Source organism: Rhineura floridana, chromosome 14 (assembly GCF_030035675.1).
Source record: "Rhineura floridana isolate rRhiFlo1 chromosome 14, rRhiFlo1.hap2, whole genome shotgun sequence".
In the NCBI taxonomy this organism is placed as follows: Eukaryota; Metazoa; Chordata; class Lepidosauria; order Squamata; family Rhineuridae; genus Rhineura; species Rhineura floridana.
Genome location: NC_084493.1, coordinates 11,737,444 through 11,762,507, shown reverse-complemented (window position 1 = coordinate 11,762,507; position 25,064 = coordinate 11,737,444). Strand labels below are relative to the sequence as shown.

The following is a 25,064-nucleotide window of genomic DNA, read 5'->3' as shown; positions in this document are numbered from 1 at the left end:
CAAGGCAAAAAGTCCTCCCCCAGCTGCTCCCATAAAAACATGAAATTGGGAAGACAAGTTCAATAACATAACATTTCACTATTATTTTCTATTTCCTTATATACCTTCAGATACCAAAATGCATAAAATACTGTGATATGTCTAATGAGAGATATTTACTTGTTCCATTTCAGAGTGATAGCTCAACAGTATCATATGCATCACAATTTATTCAACAAAGAAAGTAGGTGGCTATAACACACACAGTTTCCTTTTCAGTGTGCATTTTGTTTTCATGTTTGGCAAAGTCTCTCTTCTGACTGATTCTCTCTCCCCCCACCCCATTCCATGCATTTTGATTGTCTCTCTCCAATGTGGACTCTCTTGTGTGTCTGAAGGTTTCCCTTCTGATTGGAAGATTTTCTCACACTCAAAGCTCTTGTATGGTAGCAGCTCCCCGGGGTTGCACCGGTTTTCCAGCCTTTAAAATGGATGTGGCAGGAATAGAACCATGAACATTTGGCACAGAAAGCATGTGTTTTACCATTGAGCGACAAACTCTCCCCTTGAAATGGGTTTACAAACCATAGTTTGCATTAACCAGGTTTAAGTGTTACATCTGAACCAAGCAAACCATGGCTAAGGCAATTTACCTGCCTCTCTGCTCTCTCTGTGTGTATTGTGACAGGCACTTCTCACTGTTATCTTCTTATACTCTTCCTCTAAGAGCACAACTTTGCTTGACTAGCTAAACTATGGTTTCACTGTATGGGATCCTAGCCAGAGTAAAGGCAACAAACTATGATTACTGCTAACCATTAACCCTAATGTCTGCACTGGGACAATATGTTTAAAATAATTTTCTGTCGTGTTTTATTAATTAATTAATTAAAATATTTCTATACCTCTTTTTATACATTATGACAAGCACAATAAAATTACAAAAGTTAGAATAAAGCAAGTTACAGAAATTTCAAACTCAATTTTGCATAGTCAAAGGAGGAACAGAGAAAGGCGAAATCACAGAGATAATTTTCACATGGCAAACATACACTTTGTATTTTTATAAAAAAATAGGTCAAGGTTTTAGGAGACACAGAAGCAATCATTACCTCCTTTATAAGATAAGCATTTGCTTAACTGTGGGTGGGAACTTGGTCTGGTTTGCTTGTCCGGAAAATCAAATGCTGTCTCATATAAGTTATTTTTTTCTTATGTAACATTGCCTATATTAAGTGGTTCTCAAACCTTCCAGAAACTCATTACTCTATGTCATAATGATGTGAGAGCCAGATTTCATCCCATAATCAAGTACAATTACTGTAATTATATAAAAAGGCTGGTTTTGTTGTAGTAATGCACAGAAACAAGATTACAAGGAGACAAATTGTTTTGATTAAATGTATAGTTTGCTTTTCTTAAATGTAAGCAAGAAACGTTCATCATTGCAGTCATGCCAGTTCTGACATCTTGACCCAGAACAACTTGTGTGCATTGAAACAGCTTTGGGCTTTTTGCTAGTTTTGGGGTCCACTCTACCAGTGAAGTGGAAGTGCATATGGAATTTTTCATGACTTTCCAGTGAGCGGGAAAAATTGTGCTTTACCAGGAGCTCTGTGTTAGCATCAGAGCTTGGTATACCCAAGGTCTTGCCCAGTGCACTGTTGCAGTGCTGGTTGTGATCATATGGCGAATGCAGTGCCAGACTTGGACACTTTTTAAAACTTGAAATGAACAGTCACCCATTCCTGTTCCCTCTTTTTTAAAAAAATGGCACAGAGAAGGAAAGGCTGTAGGTCAGTGGGTAAAGCATCTGCTGTGCACGCAGAAGGTCCCAGGTTCAATCCCTGTCATCTCCACATAGGACTGGGAGAGACTCCCACCTGAAACTCTGGAGAGCTGCTGACAGTCAGAGTGTAGCTAAATACTGAGCTAGATGGGCCAAAGGTCTGACTCAGTATAAGGCAGGTTTCATGTTGCTATGGAAGCAGGAAGTTTGTCTTTTCTGGAGTCTGCTGTCTGAAGCCATTCCTTCATGTTGATCAACCTCTGAGTGACTGGATCAGATGAGAACTTTGGACTGGGCACTCTATCTGCATCTTTCATGGCAGAGAGTGGGTAGGCCTGCTCTATTTTTGAATTTTTGTAGCTTGCTTTGTTTTGGGTGAGTTTCAAATACAGTCTGTTAATATTTCTGGTTTCTTGAACTGAATGTTCTTGCAGGAATTAATTTGAGCCAAGGCTCACCAGGGCTTCATCTTGGAACCTGTTTTCAGTGCCAGCACTTGACCATGGTGGAAAATAGGAGGCAATAATGAGAGAGTATATGAGCATGTGCAGAGAGGCCTTTCCTTCAACACTGAATGCCTGAAACTGGATCTCATAAAGCTGGGTCAGGGGAAGGGACTAACAGGTTTGATGGCATGGTGTACAGATGCAGGTTTCAACGTTGAAACATTTTTAAAATGTGAATTGAGAGGAACAAGGTAAGCTTTACAAGAGGTTGACTATAAGGGAACATTAAGGTTAGATTTTAATGCAGTATAGAATAAATATAACGCTACCATTCAGCTTTAAAATTCACTGATATGATATGACATAACATTTCCCCCTGGGATGTAGTCATCTGGGGTCCCAGGGGGTCTTAGACCCCTTATTTTGTTGTAAGCTATATCTCAGCAGGGTCCCTGTTCTCCAGTGAGCTCATCAGCATAAAAGGGGAGTAGTGCGCTGGCCACCCAGAAGAGTCCCAATGAGTGTCAATTGCAAGGAAGCCTTTATTAGTTCCTACTTCAAAAAGCTAAGACAAGTTGTGCAGAATGAGAATTCTGTAATTGCAGAAGAAGAGACAGTGAATCCTTATGATGGCATCCCATCTACATCAGCAAGTAGTTTGGTAGCACCAGTAGACACTGAACCTGGTAATTCAAGCAATATCTCTGACAGTGAGAAAGGGGGGTCAAATGGTGACAGTGACAGAGAAGAAGAAAGCAGTATTCACGCCTGGCCAGATTATTCTATAATTTTGGAAGGTTGTATGCTGTGAGGTGGCAAGGAGGGGCCCTGGACTTCTGAATTTGCCGCTATACTACCGTCCCCACCGTCCCCACTTTCCCCCAATTCTAAGCATGATGTTAAGGCCAACTGATTTTTCATTATCCTTCCTTCCTAATAATTATGGTTGGGCTAACAGCCTTTGTGTGTAAGTTTCCAGGGGTGAGTTTCTGCTCAAGTTAAGCACTGTTCAGCAGGCCAGTTTCACAAGAGCAGCCACTCAGGTTAACATTTGTATATGCTTAACATTTGAATGTGTTTCTTGCATTCTGAAGTGTACAGTTTGCAAATGTTAAGATACTGATGAAAGTGCATTCAAGTTCTTTCCTGGAATAATTGGTTGAGCTTAATTTGCACCTTGGAGATTGCTTTCTTTGCCAATACATATTTTTTATTATTTAACAAAATCTATTTATTGTTTGATTGTAATAAAACCTCTAAGTGATTTACAAAAAGAATAAATCATTAAAATTATTAATAAAAGACTTAGAAATAGGGCATGTGAGGTAACCATAATTTTTTTTAAATCTTCTGTGTGCATCCATCAAGTAGTCTTACTCAGTTCCTACATCTGTGGTGAGTGGGGAGGGGCTTCCATGTTAGATTCTAGATGAATATGACCTCTTATCTTTACTTTTTAGAAATTAAAAAGTATAAAAGGACCATGGCTGTTTAGCTGGTTTAAAATAGTCAGGTTATTGACTGCAACTAACAGCCAGTGCTGTTTGGGTAGCTTGAGAATTTTGATATTTGAACAGTGGGAAATGGCTAGACGTTGCTGGGGCAAAATGTATTATTTTGTAGACAGAGGGCCCCTAGTAAGTACCAATTCCAATTACCTCTGAAATGTTCCAAACACATATTTGTAGATTTTTTTAAAAGCCCTTTTTATGTACCCATTACAGCCACCACCTCCTTGCATACTCTATAAAGAACCACTTTCACTGCATCCTTGCCTCATCTATCAGTTAATCTCTCTCTGTGTGTGCTGCTGAGTTCTCAGACATGCTCTTTCCATTCTGTTTAGTCTCCCAGCCTTAATTTATTTAACTCCCACACTTTTGCCAGCTTTAGCCAGCAGGTGCCAGAACTTCTGGTGGAATGCCTTTGCCTTAGGCGATGCTTGCAGCCGTGCCAGTGATCGCTCCTTAGGGAGCTGATAGATGGGCAGTGTCTCTTGCCCAGAATGTGGTTTCTGCTTGGTTGGGAAGGGTCATTGCCTGGGCAGTTGCAGGACAGTCTGAAACAACATTTCCTGTGGGCTATCTGTGCCCCGAAGAGTCCTTTTGGTGATGTTTTAATCACCCATCTTCTCTTGAGTTGCAGAAAGATTCAGATTTTGAACCATTTTGCTTGTTTTGCCATTTTTGAACCAGGTTGTTTTGCAGCAGTAGCTTTCAAAGTGTTCTAGGATTCCCTGAAATCCTAGCAGCGGGTCTTTGGTCACAATAGATCCTGTTGTAGTAGATAAGTTTTGCTGGAAGACAGGTCTGCCCACCACAATTATTGTGAGTATTGGGTGTGTTCTTTTGCATGTTGTCAGTATAGATGAGATGACTCCCAGCAATGCCCCTCATAAACAGAGTGTGAGTGTCCTAGTCTTGCAGAATCCTGTGAAATCCATAGGGGTTCCCTGGGCTACAAGGAGGGATTCTCTGGCAGGCAAGCTGATGCTTGAAAGTTGCTACTGGACTGGCTTCCAGAGGATGATGCAAAGTGATACTTTTTCCTGGCTTGTTGTCACTTGATGAAATAGATCACAAGATCTTTGGCTGCTCAGTGCTCTTTTCAAGCAGTGCCCTTGCCCACAAAGCCCCTTTTTCCTCTAGTCTGTTGTAGTGATCATCAAACCCTAACGATGGGGCAGTGGTGTTTTGACATTGCAACGTTCATTTGCGGGACCTTCAGCTTTCAGGGGCAAGTTTATCTGAGTTGACAGTTGGGCATTGTTCTCTCCTGTTATGAATCCTGCAGCAGCGGTGCCCTGTGTGGTGTGGATTAGAGAAGCTCCCTGATTTTTCTGAATGGAATTTGTGCAGAGGGCAACTGTGTGTGAGCAAGGGAAGAACTGGCTAATGGTGTATGTTGGGGGAAGCAGGGCGAGAAATCTCAAACACTTCTGAGAGCCAAGGCAACATGAGAAATGCTCAAGACACAGTTCATTTCAGTTTATTGCACAGTAGCCAACCAGGCTTTTTGCATATACAAAAGGAGAGCAAGAGAAATGGCAGCAAGCCTCACCAGGGGAGAGATAACCTTTTACCTGCTTGTCGCCCTCTTCCATGGCCATCATAATTTCAGTTTTCTGACACTTTCATAGAGTGGGGAGGGCAATTTACGGGCTTTCCTTGGTGAATTCTGACTTTTATACTGTGTTTATGTATATGTTTATGTATATGGATATTGTTTATGCATTTTGCTTTGTAAATTAATTTGATACTTTTTATTGTACCTTATGTATTCTATTGTAAACCACTTTGAGAACTTTTAGATAGTAAGCGGTCTATAAATGGAAATAATAATAATAATATACATCAAGAAAAGCATTTAAAAAAGGACAAATTACAAATTAAAAAGGAATAAGATAAGTTATATAAACATACTTAAATAGTACAAAGATTAATTATTTAAATCAGTAGATTAATTAAAATGGTTCTAGGAACATATGTTATCCCCAGAGGGAATAGCAACTTTCCTCTACTCTAAAGCTAGTTCAACATACTTGTTTTTTAATCTATATAATCCTGAATCTCATAAAGATGTTATGTTTTTCCCTTTCCCCCTCTTTCAGTCTTTTTTTTTTAAATTAAGAAAACATTATTATTTATTAATTTATATACCGCTTAATGCCAAAATGGCTTCTAAGCGTTGTACAAGTATAAAATCAATTATATCATACATAATTGAAAAACACAATAAAGCAATTTCATAACATCAAAAACATCTGTAATTAACATTTACAATAAAATAACCTTGTTAAAAAGTATAACAATTAAAATGGTTAAAAGAGCAATTAGATCAGGAAGTTCAAGTTTAGGGAAATGTTTCCCTAAAAAGGTATGTCTTCAAGAGCCAACGGAATGGCAGTACTGATGGGGCCTCTTGTATTTCAACAGGGAGGGGATTCCACAACACTGGTGCCACCAATGAAAAAGCTTGCCTCCACGTTTTCATAAACTGATAATAATCTGGCTGTTGCAAAACTAACCGGGTTCCATTTGGTGATCTTAATGCCTTTACTGGTGCCCTTACCTTACTGAAGATGGTCTTTCAGGTAACCAACTTACCGTTGGTCTCCCTGCTTTCTGCTCTACCAATTCCAAGGGGGGCCAGTCACCACTGCAGTCTAGCACCCTGCATCTGAAAGTATACCATAAGTTATTCTTCATGTGTTTGATTGCAAATTGTATTCCTTCAGTAGCAGCCAGGAACAATTACTGTTTCCTGTATTTATAAAATCTTGTTTCCTGTGGCAAGAAACAACAGCATGAAATATTTCCTTACCTTATTGGCATGAAGGTTTGGAGCAGTGTTTGGCCCTGATAAGGGGGTAGCTACAGATGTATTTATGGTGTTGTAGTTGTGAGGGAGTGTGGCTGAACACAGTGGAACCTGTTATGGCTAGCATACAGATCTTCTGAATTGTACTTGTGAATGGAGTGTGATGTACTGTTGCATTTGAAGCAAATACGTTATGCCTAGGAAGGATGCAGTATGGGAAATGTGTCCTTTACCCACCAACTCTGCCTGCTGCCACTAGAATCTAGCAGTAGCTCTTGCTAGGTACAGTTTTGGCACAAGGTTACGCAGGGGAAAAAAAATCACACTCTGTCACAACAATACCGAGGCACAGAGGCCTAATAACTGTCCTGCTGGTTCAGAACAGCAATTCATCCAGCTAACCACCCTTGTCTCTAAGACTGGATAGTGAGATGACTTTGGCAAACCTGCAAGTTGAGCAGGATGGAGATTGCCAGCCCCAGTGGTTAGTCTCTACCATTTATTCAGAGGTATACCAGTTCCGTACATGGAAGTTCCATTTTAGTTATCATTGCTAATAGTTCTTGGTAAAAGAATGCTTTACAAAGAAGGCTTGCTTCTCTGCCTTCACTGCATCATCAAATAACCATCCTTTGGATTTTTTTTAGTATTGTCGAGGGGTGGGCATTGGGAGCACTATTTTACAGTGGTTCTGGTCCTATCTTTGGGGTTGGTTTCAGAGACCAGCATTGGGTAATTATTTCTCAGTCCTCTGAAAGTTGCGCTGTGGGTAGAGATGTAAAGGCTTGGGGGGGAAGGGAAAGAGAATTGTGTGTGTAACACTTTTTTCCCCTGAAGCCTTCTTTGGTTTTTCTTTTCTGAAAAAATGGGGAGGGGAGGGGAGAGGGGGGAAAAAAGAAAAAAAACCCTCTAGTTTTTTTTCCTGGGCCTTCACATCCTTCTAGCTGTGGGAGCAGTAATTAGGAGATTTTGGTCTCATTAGTACACTGATGATGTCCAACTCTGTTTCTATGTAACATCTAAACTGGTAGAAGCTCTGCAAGCCCTGGACTAGTGCCTGGTCTCGTGGTGGGCTGAATGAGGGCCAAGAAACGGAGTCTGAATCCTAGCGACATGGAAGCGATGTGGGTGAGGAGTTCCTGAGTCTGGATGGGGGTCATACTCCCTCTGAAGGAGCAGGTTCATAGTCTGGGGTTCTCTTGGGGAGACCTCAGTGGCTAGAAGTCCCTTTTGCCAGATTTGGTTGGAAAGACATCTACAGCAGTTTTTCTATGTAGGACTTATGAGGTTGACCTGGAAGCTGCAACTGGTGCAAAATGTGGCTGCTTGACTGCTCGTTGGGGTAGACAGAAATTGCTGAAAGAATTACATTGGCTGTCAGGCTAAATTCAAGGTGATGGTACTGGTATACAAAACTCTGTACAGCTTGGGATGATAAAAGATAGTCTCATCCTTTATATGAAATGGAAATGGACTGCCTTCAAGTCGATCCTGACTTATGGCGACCCTATGAATAGGGTTTTCATGGTAAGCGGTATTCAGAGGGGGTTTACCATTGCCTCTCTCTGAGGCTAGTCCTCCCCAGCTGGCTAGGGCCTGCTCAGCTTGCCACAGCTGCACAAGCCAGCCCCTTCCTTGTCCACAACTGCCAGCTGGGGGGCAACTGGGTTCCTTGGGACTATGCAGCTTGCCCACAGCTGCACAGGTGGCAGGGCACATAACCCCTGAGCCACTCACTGTGGGGATGATCTTTAGCTGGCCCTTGACACCCAGGAGACACGAGCGGGCATTTGAACTCACAGACTCTGGACTCCCAGCCAGGCTCTCCTCCCCACTGTGCTATACCAGATGTCATCCTTTATATACCCAACCATATATCCTTTATATATGATCACTGTGCTCTGTAGGAGAGGGCATCCTGCAGGTATCATCTCACCAGGAGGTCCATTCTGCACAAGGTCAGAATGGGGCCTTTAGTGTGGCAGCACCTACCCTTTGGAACTCCCTCCTGTTATATATAAGACAGGACCCATCTCTGTTGTCTTTTCCATGCCTTTTGAAGACTTTCCTCTTTCAACAAGCCTTCTAAGTGGAGATTTTTTATCCCAGTCAGTATCTATATTGGATTTGAAATTGTTTTTATATGTTATACAATTGATTTAGAAATGTTTTTGTTACATTGTGAAATTGCTTTGAGATGCTTCATAGGAAGTGATTCATAAATGAAAAAATAGTAATATAATTTGTCTAATCCTTTTAGAAAAATCCATGGAAGCCTAGTGACTGTATGTAGAAATGCAGGGGGTAGGGGACTCATTGAGATGGGTTGCTCATTTTAAATAGTTTTTTTGGTCAGTTGATGTCCTGTCTGTGGCTCCTGGGGAGGGGGAGGCATTTGGGGGAGTTTTGTCCTTGATGAAAAATTGCCTCCTTTCCCTCTTTCTCTCTCTTTAATGGCAGTGCCTCTACTCCAGCAAAGTGATTCAGGAGGAGAAGGCAGGCAAGCTGAAACTTACAGACATATGCAACACCATTATATGTGATGCTAAAGCTCAAATGATAACATATGTATCCATTCCCTTAAGTCTACCATATGTTAGCAGGAATGCTGAATGCTTGTTGTAGCAATGATAGACAGCTAATTTTATTTGTATCTGTCTTGTAGACCCAATGTATGTGGATCACGTTACAATGCCTACTGCTGTCCTGGATGGAAAACATTACCTGGTGGAAACCAGTGCATAGTCCGTAAGTCATTCTTTGTTATTTATTTTAGGTATATAGTTAACCAACTCACTTTTTCATGTATGTAGAGGTTTTGTATGTCGGTTTATTTTTTACAAGGAAATCTTGCTATTTGTTTCTGTAGCAATGATAAATTTGTTTTGTTTTTAACATTGTTGTAACTCGCTTGGAGAGCTTTGGGTAACAAGCGAATAACAGCAACAACCATCTGTGCCTGCTTTCCCATATACACAGCTAAATTCTTCCCATCATTTCAGTACCATTCCCATATTCTTTCATTGATCTCCTTTGATCTTTCATTGGTCTATGATAGGGGCGGGTAACCTTTTTCAGCCTGAGGGCCACATTCCCTTACCATTTGGGGGCCACATGGCAGTGGTGGGTGGGGCCAGAGGCAAATGGGGAGGCAGCAGGTGTGACTCTTACCTTTGTAAAGGAGGGTACATTCCAGCCATGCAAAAGTCAAAGGCTTCTCTGTCTCCACCCACACATCTCACCCTAGGTGTGTAGTGGCAGAGTTTGTCTGGGGCGCCGGTGGTGCAGGGTGGATGACAAGTGAGGCAAGTGGGTTGGAGGGGGGAGTGTGGGTGTCTGGGGGGTGAGGGTGGCAAGGGGAGTGAGGGAATGGGGAGGCTGGCGAGCAGAGTGAGCTGGAGGCAGAGCTTCCCTAGTTCCTAAACTAAAAAGACTCAAATGTTGCAACTTTTCTTCATAGGAGCGTTGCTCCAGCCCCTTGATTGTTTTGGTTGCCCTTTTCTGAACCTTTTCCAGCTCTACAATACCCAGGGCCTGTTCTACATGGCGGCCAGGTTGGGCACTGGTCCGATGGCCCTGGAGCTACAGGGGGGCCCTCAGCTGCCCCTCTGCTCCCCTTCTGCGATCCACAGGCCCCCCACGCCCCCCACACCCCTCCACCTACTTGTCTGCTGTCTTTTACCATTGCCCTTAACGAAGATGGTGGCCGCGGTTTCCCTAAGGCACTGAAGCCCCTGCCGCCATCTTAGTTGATGGCAGAGATGTGCACTCATAGCACACACACGTGCCATCAACAAAGATGGCGGTGGAGGCGTCATCCCCTTAGGGAAACTGCTGCCGCCATCTTTGTTAAGGGCAATGGTAAAAGACAGGAGACAGGTAGGCGGGGGTTGGGGGGGTGCTGCACACACACACACACTCTGTGGGCCAGGGCAAGCTGATGCCCAAGGGCCCCGGCATTCCTGGAGCTGGCCCTGACAATACCCTCTTTGAAGTGGTCTACCAAAGGGCAACTATGATAAAGCTCAGTTACACTTGCAGTGTATCTACTACCCCAGTAAAAATTACTATTAAGCCACACATGACATCTCCTAGTGTACAACACCAGAGGGGAGAACACAAGCACCCCTCTTTGGGCAGATGCAGGCTGTATCTTTGTGTTTAAGTGTGACACTTTAAACTTTAGAGCACTTGTATGGAGGATGGATGTGTTAGGAAGAGGGATGGGCAAGAATTTCGATGCAGTTCACGTTTCAAGCTGAATCTATCCAATCTGCACTTTTCAAAACGACATGAGAACTAAAACAGGTCCCAGGCTATGGTCTGAAGGCACATGAGGCCAGCACCCTGCTGAAGCTAAGTAGGGTCAGGTCTGGTCAGTGCCTGGATAGGAGACCGCCAGGGAACCGCCACCTTGGGATTCTATCATGAAAAGAAAGGTAGGGTATAAATGTAATGTAATTAATTAAATAAATAAAACACAGCCATCCTTTGAAATTCGCACTTATCTGAATTTTGCAGTGCAGTTTGCCAACCAAATAAGGTTTATAAAAATGCATATATTAGGGGAAAGTGTGTATAAAAATGAATATATGAGTGAAAATAACATGCAGGAATGCATTATATGATGAGAAATGGCTTGCAAAAATGTGTACATTAGTCAAAACTACCTACAAAATGTGTTTATTAGGAGAAATACACACTAAAATAGTGGAGAATTTTCATGAGGATTCTTTTATAAAAAATTGCAAATTGCTGCAGAAATGTGGAGAATTGAGTTCAAGAGTAGAAACATGAGAAACTGAGAAAACTGAAACTGGCAGATCTTTCCATCCCTAGTTAGGAATAGTGTGCCATGTTCACCTACTCTTGACTGACCATCAGTGAGCATTTCCTACTCAGCCGCTAGTGCCACAGATCTTCTGGGTTGCAATTTCACAGCAGTGCTATAATTTTGAGAAACAGCTCTGAGAAATGTTCCTTGTAAAACAGGGCAAACAGTTGTGTCTTGCATGTTTTTGCTGGATTGTAAAGAGTGCTTCTTGGCCTTCTACTTCTGTTCCTATGTGTGTATTTGCAAAAAGAAAGCAAATGTTGCAAAAACACTATAAGTCACCAGTGCTTTCTCGTCTGAAAGAGGCTCAACCTGATATTTCTTAGATGCTATTCAGGGAAGTGAAAAGTGTGCAACATTCGTATGGTGTTATTGTAATATTTGCTTTATTAAAAATATATTTAAGAAAACAATTAATGAAGGCACACAGAGAAATCCCCAGAGAGCAGTTTCTTCCCTACAGACATCAACTTCAGTTTACTCTACCTAGAAACAAGTTTAAAGTGCTAAAGTTACATATAAAGCTGCAGCCTGCATCTGCCCAACGAATGAGTCATTGGCAAGCACTTCCTGCACAAGTTCCTGCTTAACCACTAATGCCACTGATCCTCTGGGTTGTAATAACACAGCAGTGGTAAAACAGATCTCTCATTTAAAACAAACAATGTTTTATCAGTAAAAGCTAATGAACCAAACCTCATGGGCTATTAACCAGCTCAGAAAGGAGTGATTAGCCAGCAACCACAGAGTATATATTTGTCCATTTCACAGTTGAAATGCATGTTCATCTGTTTCTTAGGGCATTCTTATAAAAGGCAACCAGAGTCCTGATATAAAAACTTCCTAGGTGTTGGTTCTCCTGTTTATAGTTTTCAGACCATGCTTCTATATAATGGCATCTGTAAACGTGGGGTTAAGGGAAAATGTTAAAACTTTTCAAAATTAATGTAAGAGTTCATTTCCCATCTCAGAACTGAGAAAAAAACAAGCACTAGCACAGCCATTTCCTCATTGCAGAGATAGACCTGAGGATATGTAAAATATAATGTGGGAATTGACCCTCGGTGTGATGAAGTGCCCTTAAATGTCTGTCATCCCAGAGAGGGCAAGTGTGGCACAGAAGTGATGTGAGGCATTCAGCATTAGTGCCTAAAAGCCATCAGAATGCATGCTAATATCCTTATACCTTATTCTTCTATTGATATCTCTTTGGGGATTTTTTCGTTACAGCAATTTGTAGACATTCCTGTGGAGATGGATTTTGCTCAAGACCGAACATGTGCTCATGTCCAAATGGCCAGATTGCCCCATCCTGTGGCTCCAAGTCAGGTATGTACTAGGGCTAGAAGTCCTGATGCTCTTGAGCTGCCAAGATGGTGCGTTTTAACTTGAAAGTAACTTGGTAGTGCAGACAACAAAACACTGACTCAGTATTAATCATTTACCACAACTAAGGCAATGTAGTGTCGGGTTCTAGCTATTGCAGACATTCCTTATGGCCTAATTTAAAAATAACAAATTCCATACAAATATTGGCAATTGCATTTGGCTTGCCAATTGCTATATGTTTCTTTGGAAAATTGGTCATGCTGACAACAGCCATCTAAATTATTGAGACAAACAGGAGGTGCTGGGTATTCTTGCTGTGTTTATGAATGTCCTTGTGGCATTTGGAAAGCTACCAGGACAGACAGAGAAGGATGGCTTTTGGGGAGTTAAATACCTGGATTTTAGATGTTTGGTATTAATTACAGCTGAAATATTTTTATGAATAGTATTGCCCTTCTGGAATTGGTTTCTATTCTTTTCAGTGGGTTTGAGACTTCCATTAGGCAGTGAGAGTAAACATTTATAACAAGTAAAATAATATCAGAAACTTTCAGAACAGCACTCAACCCCAAACACAGGCAACATGGGTTGTGTGTATTGCCAAATCTCATGTTGCTTGGCAGTGATTGGCAGTTTGAAGGGGGAAAGGCCATAGCTCAGTGGTAGAACATCTGCTTTGCATGCCGAAGGTTCCAGGTTCGATCCCCGGGATCTCCAGGCAGGTCTGAGAGAGACCTTTGTCTGAAATCCTGGAGAGCTGCTGCCAGACAGTGAAGGCAATACTGAACTAGATAGACCAGTGGTCTGACTCAGTGTAAGGCGCATTACAGTAATCCAGGCTGGAGATTTTGTGAATTCTCCAACAAAAACTGAGATTAGAGCTCACTGTGTCCTGAATAAAACCACAATTCTGAAAATTTCTCAAGATGTTATGAACCAGAACTGTGTGAATGTGCATTCAGCGACTTTACTTTCCCCAGTTCTTTTTAAAAATTTTTATGTCACACTGAGTTAAGCCTTCCAATGTTACTGCAGCATCAGATCTTCTGTAGGATGTTTTTTTTTTTTAAAGTTGTTAACTGCTTATAGCTTTTGAAAAGTGTTAAATAAATGTCTAAAATAAGAAAAAAATAAGATAATGTCAGAAGTTGCTTCCAGATTATTTGTTTATTGAGCATTCCTCCTGATTGCCACCCTGGGCTCCTACTGGGAGAAAGGGCGGGATATAAATCAAATCAATCAATAAATAATAAAAATTTGTTTGTGGGGAGGTTATATGATGTTCTGTCAAGCAGTTGTTATGCCACACTTTCCAGCGCATCCCCCTATTGCTTTCCTTATGAAAGAAACTCAGATTTTTGGGGAGAAGCAGATTTGTTGCTCAAGAGAACTTTAATTGTGCAACTTGAATTTGCTGAAATATGACTGAATGTCACTTGAACACATGATCTGGGATGGTGTTAAAAATTTAATTAAAAAAAGATAACATTCATATGCCACTTGATTGTAATTATGTGGCTTACAAGAAACATTAAAATACCAATAAAACAGTTAAAACAAGTAATTAAAACATTTAAAAGTTAATTAAAATGAACAGAAAACTTAAAAAGAGATTAAACTCATCAGCATCTCTGTGACTGGATAGGCTTGCCTAAGCAAAAATGTTTTAAGCAGGTGTGGAAAAGAGTATAGCGAGATGCCTGCCTGATGTCAATAGGCAGGAATTTCCAAAGATTGATTTCTTACAAGTGTGGCACCTGTAGCAGGGCCAGTTCCACAGATCTAAGCAGCTGAGTGGGCACATATGGGTACAGTGATCCCACCTGAACTGGGATGGTGTTGGCACATAGCAGTTTTGGACAGCTGTCCACCTGTTGCCCACAGTGTGGTTTTGACCTGCTGGTGGGCAGTTGTGAGTTACCTGTCATTTAAAATTTCCTCTGTTAAACTTGGCTCTGCCCACTGCTGGCTTCAGCTGCAACCATTGCTAGCCTGTACCCACCCTGATAAAAGCTGCCCACCTTGGCATAGCATTCTTGGCTCCTCTTTGCGACAGCAAGCCAGGCATGTTGCTATTTACAAGCCTTTTAACATGAACATAGGAGGCTGCCTTATATTGAGCTGGTGCTGGTTCATCTAGCTTAGTATTGCCTACTCTGTGTGGCTTTAGCTCTCTAGTCTTTCCTAGCCCTGCAACTTGGAGATGTCTGAGACTGAACATGGGACCTTTTCACTCAAAGTGACCCGTGACCAGAGAGTGACTAGACTGAAGCTTGTAAGCACCAGCTCACTGAAACCACACTCAAGTCATTCTTGTTGTTCTCAGGACAGCCCTATTTACGAATGCTTCCAGTGGAATTTAGCATTTTCTTTTACTTCTTATTCAACCTCAGACCTCTTCAATGATTCATTGATAAATAAGATTCTTAAACATAGTAGAGATTTTTTTCTCCCACTCCACTAAGCAACAGCCCAGGCTGCTTAGCACCTTACATCTGTTCTTTGCTTGAGGCTCGACACTGAGACATGGCTGGTGAAGACAGCTTCGAATGTCTTTTACAATTCCGGATCCTCCTCTGCATTTGTCCTCTTAGACCTCACAGATGTTTTCCGGCAATTTTGTTCTTCATGAAGGTTTTCAAAGAGATTGTGGACAGGAATGGAGCCACCCTCTCTTGAACATAAGAAGAGCCTGCTATATCAGGCCAAAGGTCCACCTGTTCCAGCATCCTGTTTTCAACAGTGGCTAGCCAAATACTCCCAGGAAGCCCACAAGCAGGACATGAAGGCAATAGTTCATCCCTGCAGTTGCCCCCAAGAGCTGGTATTAAGAGGTATACTGCCTCTGACCCTGGAGGATCCATTTAGCTGTCATTATCTCTTGATAGGCCTGTCCTGTGTGAATTTGTCTCATCCCATTTCAAAGCATTCTTAAGCCATCTTGTTGGCAGAACACATTAGAACATTGATGGTCTTTCTGACACATTGATGTCTTTCCTTGCAGATTTTGAGTACTTTCACCTGCCTGGCTCACCCAGAGATTTAAGGGTACAATCCTAACTGCACTTACTAGGGAATAAGGCTGGTTGAAAACAGTAGGAGTAACCATGCACGGGATTGCGCTGTAAGAGGTTTTTGCAGCAAACAAAATGTAATTTGAAGGCTGCAGAATCTGAGATCAAGGCAGCTATATATACAACAGATCATTTTGATACTAAGGGTTGCCATTTATCTGCTAAGAATGCAAGAATTGCCTTGCTGTCCAAGTATTGTCCAGATTTCCATTCCATTCCAATTTCTGCTTTGTCTCCAGAAGACAGGTGAATACAGAATACTCAATTCCATGCCACCCACCTTTTTTCCTTTTGACTTTTACCTATGCAAACAACAATTGTTCATACAAACATTGGATTCCTATAAGATTATGTGTTTTATTGGACCAAGTTTAGGTCTCCTAATTCAGCCTTGTATTGCCACCCTGGGCTCCTTTTTTTGGAGAATGGGCGGGATAAAAAATTTAATAAATTATAAAATGATAATAAATAATTTAACATTTCGGCAGGCCATCACAGGTGACATGAATTCCACGATGTGGGTTAGTGAATGAGCAGGCAGAGAAGAGATGCCATCACTCCTTTTCCAGCCTGCTTAGTTTCCATGCTGGCCAGGGAAGAAGGGAAGCCTCTTCTTCCACAGCCAGTGTGGAAAAGCAGTGAGCCGCTGGAAGAGATGGATTGTTCTGTTGCTTCAGCTCCAGCTTGCTTGCTTTCACTGGTAGCCATGAAGGAAGGAAAAATCAAAATGTAAAGCATGTGGGGGAGAGTTCTGATGCACTCAGGCCCTGCTGGAGGGCTTCCCATAGGCACCTGGTTGGCCAATGTGAGGACAGAATGCTGAACTGGATGGGCTCCCTTTGGCTTGATCTAGAACATAAGGGTTCTTCAGATGTTCTTATGAAGCTGACAGTCTGACAGAGCTAGTTGTCCCTCCTCTGCCAGCCTTCTTGATAGAAGACACTTTTCTTTAAAAACTATAACAACCCAGAGGCTAGTAGTTAGTAGCCTGTATTTCCATGCTGGAGCCAGGGTTGTAAAACAAAAAAGCAGCAGCAAACTAATAACTTTTGTGGACTTATTTACAAGGCTGCAGGGATATGCAAGCTTTCACGTTGCATTGGAATCTTTTTTGAATGCAGATAGTAGTTCCTAATTTGTTACACAAAAAATAAGAACAAGATTTCTTTCCTGCTGTCAGTGTGTTATTAATACATATTTGAAGCACTAAACATTTTGGGGACTAGGCCATTAACTTGCTACCAAGATTGCTCATTTAAAATAAATAAATAAACCTTTTCTCCCCCCCCCCCAAATGTAGCTGGAAATTGGCTAGCTTTTTCATTTTGCCTGATGAAGAATTGTAGGTAACTCCACCTACCCTTAAAGGTGGTTTGGAAACTGCAACTATTGCAGAATGTGGTGGCTGGACTGCTGAGAAGGATGGTCTACTATGATCATATTTTGAAAAAGTGGCACAGACTGACAATTTGCTACTGGACCAATTTAAGGAGATCTTGCCGACGTATAAAGCTTTATATAGTTCAGGGCCTGGATAGCTGAAGGAATGCTTGCTCCCATTTATTTATTTAACAAAATTTGTATACCACTTAACTGTGAATAAAACCTCTAAGTGGTTTGCAGAAACGTGCCCATTTGTTACAGTCATCAGGGGAACTGAAGCATAGCATGCAATGACACGAGGGAAGTTATTTTTCTGTAGTGTGCTTGCTGTATGAATTCCCTCCCTTTTGAAATAAGGCATGAACTTTTGATGCTGGCTTAAGACATACCTGTTTACCCAGGCCATTCCTCATTCCCAGCTTGGAATAATACTTATTGCTGGCTACAGTGGGTGGGAATTTATAATGGTTTTAATGTTTTAACATATATATATATATATTCCTATTGTATTTTGTTTGTGTTTTGTGAAGCAAAATATACACAAATATTTTTAAAACAAAAATGTTTTTTCATAATGAATCAGTTGAAGTGGACAAAAAGTCCACAAAAGCTTATGCTATAATAGTCTTTAAGATGCCACAAGACTCTTGGTTGTGTTGGCATTTATATTGGCCCACAGACTTTTCTAGTAGTGTCCTCTGGTTGATAGCCACCCTCCACTGTCTTGCAGGGCAGGTTTGTGATGGAGATGATTTGGTTTTGGCTTGCTATTGAGTTCCTTGTAACTAGAGATGACAGAAAGAGCTAGTGGGTATAATGGTTAGAGTGTTGGACTGTGGCCTGGGATACCAGGGTTCGAATCCCCACACAGCCATGAAGCTCACTGGGTGACTTTGGGCCAGTCACTGCCAATCAGCCTTAGAGGAAGGCAATGGTAAACCCCCTCTGAATACCACTTATCATGGAAACCCTATTCATGGGGTCGCCATCAGTCAGAATTGAGTTGAAGGCAGCCCATTTCCATTTCAGAGATGCCAGAAATTGAACCTGGAACATTATGTATCTAGAACATGTACTCTGCCACTAAGTTGTGGCCCATCCCTAAGCTGTTTTGCACTGACACTGTGTTTGCTGCTTGTCCATAAAGCAGGGTTGAGGAATCTTTTTCAAACCGAGGGCCATATTCCTTTTTGGGCCACATGCCATTGGTGGGTAGGACCAGAGGCAGAAGTGGATGGAACAATGAATATAAATTTTACTTTTGTACAGTAGCGTGCGTGCACACACACACACACACGAGAGAGAGAGAGAGTCTCTATCCTCCATCCAGACAAGCAAGAGGCATTGTCAGAGTTCAGAGACAAATTCCAGATGGGCAAAAAACACTCAACAAGGGTTTGAAACAATGGTGGTGTGTCTTGAGGAACGAGGGTGTGGCTGGTGAGGGATGTGTGGTCTGGGCAGAATCCCAAGGGCCAGATAAGAGAGCTCTGGAGGGCTGCATTTGGCCCCTTGGCTTGAGGTTCCCCACCCTGCTCAAATGGAAAATGGAAAACCTTAACTGTAAAAGCTTCAACTTTATGACTACATGCAACCCCACCCAGGCCTTAAAACAATTCCACAAAAAAATGACGATTTAAGTTTCCAGCCTGCCAGATAATTAAGACTGAATGAGCAATAATTTACTTTGGAAAAGCTTGTTTGAAAACAATTAAGGCAAACTATGGAAGCTTCCCACTCCCAGCCCTGCATGACAGTGTTGTGTAGAAGACTAGGACTGCAATCCAGTATATGTTTACCTGGGAGTAAGTCCCACTGAACACAGCAGACCATACTTCTGAGTAGACATGTATTGGATTGCAGCCTAAAATGAGGAAATATTCTCAGCCTATAAGGCTGAAAAAGTAAGGTAAAAAATATCTGTATTTAAGCTACTGCTAAACTTACTATCTCAAAGTGTGTAAATGGCTTTGGTGATCATGTGGGAATGGAAGTTAGCTTTTGGCACGCTTTACTCTTAATTGAAATCAGTTTGTGGTTTAAGTTCCTACCCCGCCTGACAGATGATATCATTTCCTATGTGATTTCTAATCCCTTCTGTTTTCCTAAGGTTTAATAAAGCAAAGTTGGACCATACATTTTAAAAACACTGCCCACCTTTTCCAGATCTACTTAGGTAAGGGCCATAGCTTAGTGGTAGATCATTGGCCTTGCATGCAGGAGGTCCCAAGTTCAATCCCTGACATCTCCAGGTAGGGCTCAGAATATTTCCTGCCTGAAACCCTGGAGAGCCGCAGCCAATCAATATAGACAATACTGAGCTAGATGGACCAATGATTTGATTTGATATAAGGCAGTTCCCTATGTTCCTATGTGTATAAAAGACTCCATCCACTAATGGACCCTGTAGAAAGTTTGTAGATACCTTGTGCACAATCTAGCTGGAGTTAAGCCCCTTTTAAAGAAGTCTTTACATTTAACATGCAGGTTTGCTTATTTAATACCAAGCAGGAACCACTGGAGGGCTTATAGTTATTGGGCAGGTGTATGGTTGACTGAGGCAGGCAGATGAATGGGTTGGAAATGTAACCCTTTCTTTACCTGCTGCAGTCTTGTCAACGGGGTGCATCCAATACTAGTCCTGCTCAGAGTAGACTCTGAGTAAATTTTAGTTGTCTACATCCCAAAAATTGATACTTCAAAGTTTCTGTTTGCATTGGGAAGAATTCCCTCTCCTAATTGGCACCAATTTTAGAAAACCTTTACATTAAATGAAAAGACACGTTTAATATTATGTATAGTTTGGCCCTAAATCTCATTGATTTCAGTGGCAGAGAGCTGGGCAACTCTTCCACAGAAGTCGGTAATTATTATTGCTTTATTCCCCCCACCATTGTGCCCTTTGGTTGGGAAATAATATCACTGAATTGTATCCAAAACCAAGTAATATTCGGAGTAGACCCATTGAAATAAATGAATTTAAGTTAATCAAGTCAATTGATTTCAATAGGTCTACTCTGCGTTTGGCTTTGTTGGATATAGCTTATTATTTTTACAGTTTTCAACAGAGTCACAGTTGCTATCAAAATATTTTAAAATGTAGCAAATATAACTAGTTTTTAACTGTTTAGTTAATTGACAGAAGTGGGTTGTTTTCAGAATCAAACTCCAGAAATTTACTAACGTTTGCATCTCAAGAGTCAGTGGGGACTGCTTTGTGCTATCATTTTGAAGTGATTGTGACATCATGTTGGCAATAAGTTTTTTTCGGGTGTCTGGGCCTAGTGAATGCTTATTACCTGTCCAGAAAAAACAATGGTTCCTTATTGCTGTATTCATATCAGTGTCCTTTTGATCATTGCCAACACATTGGATATTTTGTTCCCTTTGAAAATAAACAGAATGCTAACCTGAGCTTTTCTCAGGTTATCTCAGGAGGCATTTTTTTCATGTGGTTCCTGCTGAGATGGATTCCATTTCCTGGTTCCATATTTATGGTATTTGCTCTAGTTGCCATCTGGTCTCTTACAGCAAGCAACAAACTCAAATTGTGAAACTTATGAACCCAGGTTTTAAGTGTTCTTTCCCATGTCATTCTTATTATCTACACTCTGCCATCCAGGCTACTTGTTAGTGGCATGGGATTAAATGGGATAGATCGTGACATGACTTAGCATTTTCTGTATGAAGAGGGATGATGTTTAGCATAACTCCCATATTTTTCATCAAACCGCCCCAGTGCATTTTCTTGCATTACAGTGAACTCGGTTGTGTAGTAGCCAATTTCAGGAATACAGTGCAACTACTATAGATATGAAGGAGTAGGGCAGTGCTTCTCCATGCTTCTATCTGCATTCAGAGTGTCATGGCTTATGGTGGGTTTCGGTTTAGCTCTGGAGGTTCTGATTGTGTAGCAGTCCAGTCTAAACAAGTGATGCTGCTTCTACACCAAGGGTCACTTTGCATATGTGCAGGCTCTCCTAATATTGCAGTAATGTAGTGAGGAGGATCCAACCATCATATCCCTACAAAAATTTAAAAACATAAGAGCATTTTTGTTGTTGTTAGATGAAGCTGGAAGTCCTAGTAAAGAAGTAGGGTGGTTCTTCCTAGAGCACTGTTCTTCAATTTTTGCTGGACTACAACTCTCATCATCCCTAGCCAGCTTAGCCAATGCCAAGGGATGATGGGAGCTGTAGTCAAACAACATCTGAGGACCCAAGGTTGAAATACAGAGTACTAGAGCAGTCTTTCCTAACCTTTGGGTCCCCAGATGTTGCTGGGCTACAACTCCCATCAGCCCCAGCCAGCATGGTCAATGGTCAGGAATGATGGGAATTGTAGTCTAGCAATATGTGGGGACCCAAAGTTTGGGAAAGGCTGTACTAGAGGATGTACACAATACTCTTCTCAGAACTTGTGCTCTTTTGCTATCAGAAAGCTTGGCTGCACATTCTCCCAATGACCTACATTTTCCGAGCCTGTTCTTTTCTGCCATTCTCTCATGGGGTTTCCCTGTGTCATAGATCTTCAAAAAGCTATGAGATATAATGAAGCATTCTGCATTTCCATTTGATGGTAGTTGTGGCCAGCATTTCACAGAATTAAGCATTTAAAATGATTGCCATCTGCTGTTTAGATAGTCTAGATCACACAGTTGAGTAAAGTATTGTTTTTCTTTTAAAGTGCAACATTGCAACATCAGGTGTATGAATGGAGGCACGTGCAGCGATGACCATTGTCTCTGTCAGAAAGGGTACACAGGAACACATTGTGGACAGCGTAAGTAAATGTAAAATATTCATTTAGGGGTGAGTTCCCATCAGTTTGACATCCTATTTGTGCAAAGTGATGTCTTTTGGAAACTTTTTTGGGGGAGGAGAGGGATGGAGAAAATGTGGGTGCAGTGGGGGGCTTGGTAGCACCAGTGGCAGCTGAAAGAACTCTTCTTGGTGGCTTCCAATTGGTAGCTGCCATTTTCTGCTCAGAAATAATCTGCAGGTAAGTAAGTAAGTTTAATTAATTACCACAGGTCATCAGTGGCAGCTCGTGGCTCTGTGTCAGTGAGGCAGTGGAATCCACACTGGGTTTTAGTCTGAACTTTCAAGGAGCTGCTTGAAAGATCGTATTAAAACCCGGAGTGGATTCCAGCTCCCATTGCAGGTCATAATACAACAAATCAAAACATACACAAGAACATTAATACATCATACACCCAATAGAATTCAAAAGCACTAAAACATCATACATCCAAAAATAAAACAAAAATAAAACTATGAATTCAAAATGTGAAATGGTAGTTACAACACTAATAAAATGGTCCAGATTCTAGGGCAATTCCTAAGCCTACAGTAGGATTTGCAAATGCAGATCTCTTTCTGATTTAAAAGATAAAAGAGTAAAAATGGCCACTTGATAGCTGACATAAGGAAATGCATCTTCCAACAAGTAGGTGTTACATTGTCTTCTGAGCCGGAGAAATTGACAATAATCTGACCCAGCATCCTGCCTCCTATTGCTTCATAAAAAGGACAATTTAATGTTTAATGTCCTCGCAGAAGTAATCTGGGAATGACACTACGTCATCATCATGCAGTGTTGTTTCCAGATCACTGTAGGGGAAAAACAGTGGCAGCCACTGGGAAGATGTCTTCTTGCTGCCACTGCTGTTGTGAAACTTGGAGCTCTGTTTTGAGCTCAATCATAGAATAGTAGAGTTGGAAGGGGCCTATAAGTTCATTGAGTCCAACCCCCTGCTCAGTGCAGGAATCCAAGTTAAAACATACATGACAGGTGGCTGTTCTCAGATCCCAGCATTCATGTTACTCTGGGGGCAGAGGACAATTTTTGACTTTACACTGTTTAAAATGTAGAATTCAACCACAAGGATACTAACAAATCCATTGTATTCAATAAATTCCAGGCTGCCGGTTGACTGCCATGGAATTTTTAGAGCTAACGCTTGACTTTGCAATGGATGCCAGGAGAATTCTTTCTGTCTAGAACAATTAAAGTAAGCATCTGGCAAATTCATAATAATTGGATATTGCCTGATGTTGCAGTTGTTACATTCTTAAAATTCTCAGACTTTAAAGGCTTTATATATGTAGGATAGTGGTTCCCAACCTTTATGAGTACAGGACCCCCTTTGTAACCCCAAAACATGATGCCCACATGCTAATTGTTGTAATTTTAGTCTTTGTTAATTGAAAAAATACATAATGAAGTGTTAAATAATGTCACTTTTTATTCATCACAACAAAAAATATGATGATGATATTTATTACCTGCCCTTCACCAGAAGGTCTCAGTGTGGGTTACGGCAATATAAACAACTTTTAACAAATTTTGAAGGCAATGAAAGGAAGGAGATAAAAGTAGACTGCCTAGAATGGTGAACAGAGCCTGGTTGATGCCAGGGCATTTGGACTCTGGTTCTTAGTGTTCCACTTGTGTACAATGATGCCTCCTCTTCAGCACTCGGCTCAGGAAGCTCCATATGACAATAATAATAACATGCTAACAGACAGAATATCAACAGGCGAAGCTTTCCCCATAATTGTATTTCCATACTAGAAAAGGTTTAATTTAATTTCTGCCTGCCACACAGCTGTTAAAGGTGTAAGAGCCTTGTTCTCCCACAATGCCAACCCTAAACTATGCAAAGAATTCAAATTAAGAACAAAAACGGCAAAATGTGGGCAATTTAACATATTTTAAAATATTTAAAAATATATTTAAAGTGAATATATACATCTGTACAAAAGCACACTCAAAGCCTTGATAAACAGCAACAAAAATATACTGAGCATGTGCAATTTCACATTTTTAAAACTTACTCTACCCATCTTTCCCCCCCTCATTTACTGCCTTGGGTCAGCCACTAGCTGTCAGACCTCATATGGCTGTTGCTCCATTGAATTTTATAGGATTTACTTCTGAGTAGACCTGGTTAGGACTGCAGCTAAGTCCTTGTATTTGTTGTTGTTATATGCCTTCAAGTTGATTACTACTTATGGCGACCCTATGAGTCAGTGACTTCCAATAGCATCTGTTATAAACCACCCTGTTCAAATCTTCTAAGTTCAGTTCTGTGGCTTGTTCCTATTGTGTGCGTGGTACAACTCCGAACTCTTCTTTCGCATCTGTGCACATAAGCCTCTGGGCTTCCTTTTGGCTTTGACCCAGCTGTGTCATTAGTCACAGTGCTACTCCACTGTTCTTCCCCAGTAGCTTGGTGAGTGCCATCTGACCTGGGGGTCTCATCTTACAGCACTATCTCGTGTTGCATAGAGGGGGAAGTCCCTGTATTATAGACATAAAATTTTACTTCCTTTAACCAGAATGATGCATCTTTGTACTATATAGCCCCATGCCCCCCCCCCCAAAAGGTAATACAGCTTCAGCGCTTTAACAGAATCTTAGTCTGGTCTAATTACTGCAATTTGATTCATCTGGGAGTAAGCCCCATTAAATATAAAGACTTACTTCTGAGTAGACAAGTACACACTGTACTATAAGTTAACTAAACAGTGAATTTTTAATGAGTGCCCAGGTGTGCATTCATGGGGGGATGCTCCGGGTCTCCATCCTGTTACTTTTTTGGCAGGCAGTCCCCCCCCCAAGGGTCCCTCTGTCTCTACAGCCAGACCCAATCAGCTCAATTGATCTTCCCTCACTGCCGCTGACAAAAGAGAGGGGGGAGAGGACCTGCAGCTTAAATAAGCCCAGCTGGCTCCTTCTCTTGATGTACCTGCTTCAGTGCTGTGCTGCTAATCTCCCTGTATGGCGGCAATTGACTGTGCCAGCTGGAAGGAAGGAAGGGGAAGCGAAAGCAGTGCAGGCTCGCAAGTTGGTGATGCATAGACCAGCCATTCATTATTTTTAAAAATTAATAAATAATTCTTCTG

At 41.5% G+C, this 25,064-nt stretch overlaps 1 protein-coding gene across 6 annotated transcripts in view; it reads left to right on the top strand.

Annotated features, from left to right (window-relative positions):
* FBN1 (fibrillin 1) overlaps window positions 1-25,064 on the top strand; it is a 256,376-nt gene that overhangs the window by 26,361 nt on the left and 204,951 nt on the right. For 4 of the 6 annotated variants that reach the window (XM_061595358.1, XM_061595355.1, XM_061595357.1 and 1 more), the window contains exons 3-5: window positions 9,200-9,282; window positions 12,599-12,697; window positions 21,841-21,936. In XM_061595358.1, the coding sequence (XP_061451342.1) occupies window positions 9,200-9,282; window positions 12,599-12,697; window positions 21,841-21,936 (278 nt within the window). Of the gene's footprint in view, window positions 1-9,199; window positions 9,283-12,598; window positions 12,698-21,840; window positions 21,937-24,903; window positions 25,010-25,064 lie in introns of those variants that run through there. The other 2 variants (XM_061595360.1, XM_061595361.1) reach the window with 2 other exon arrangements.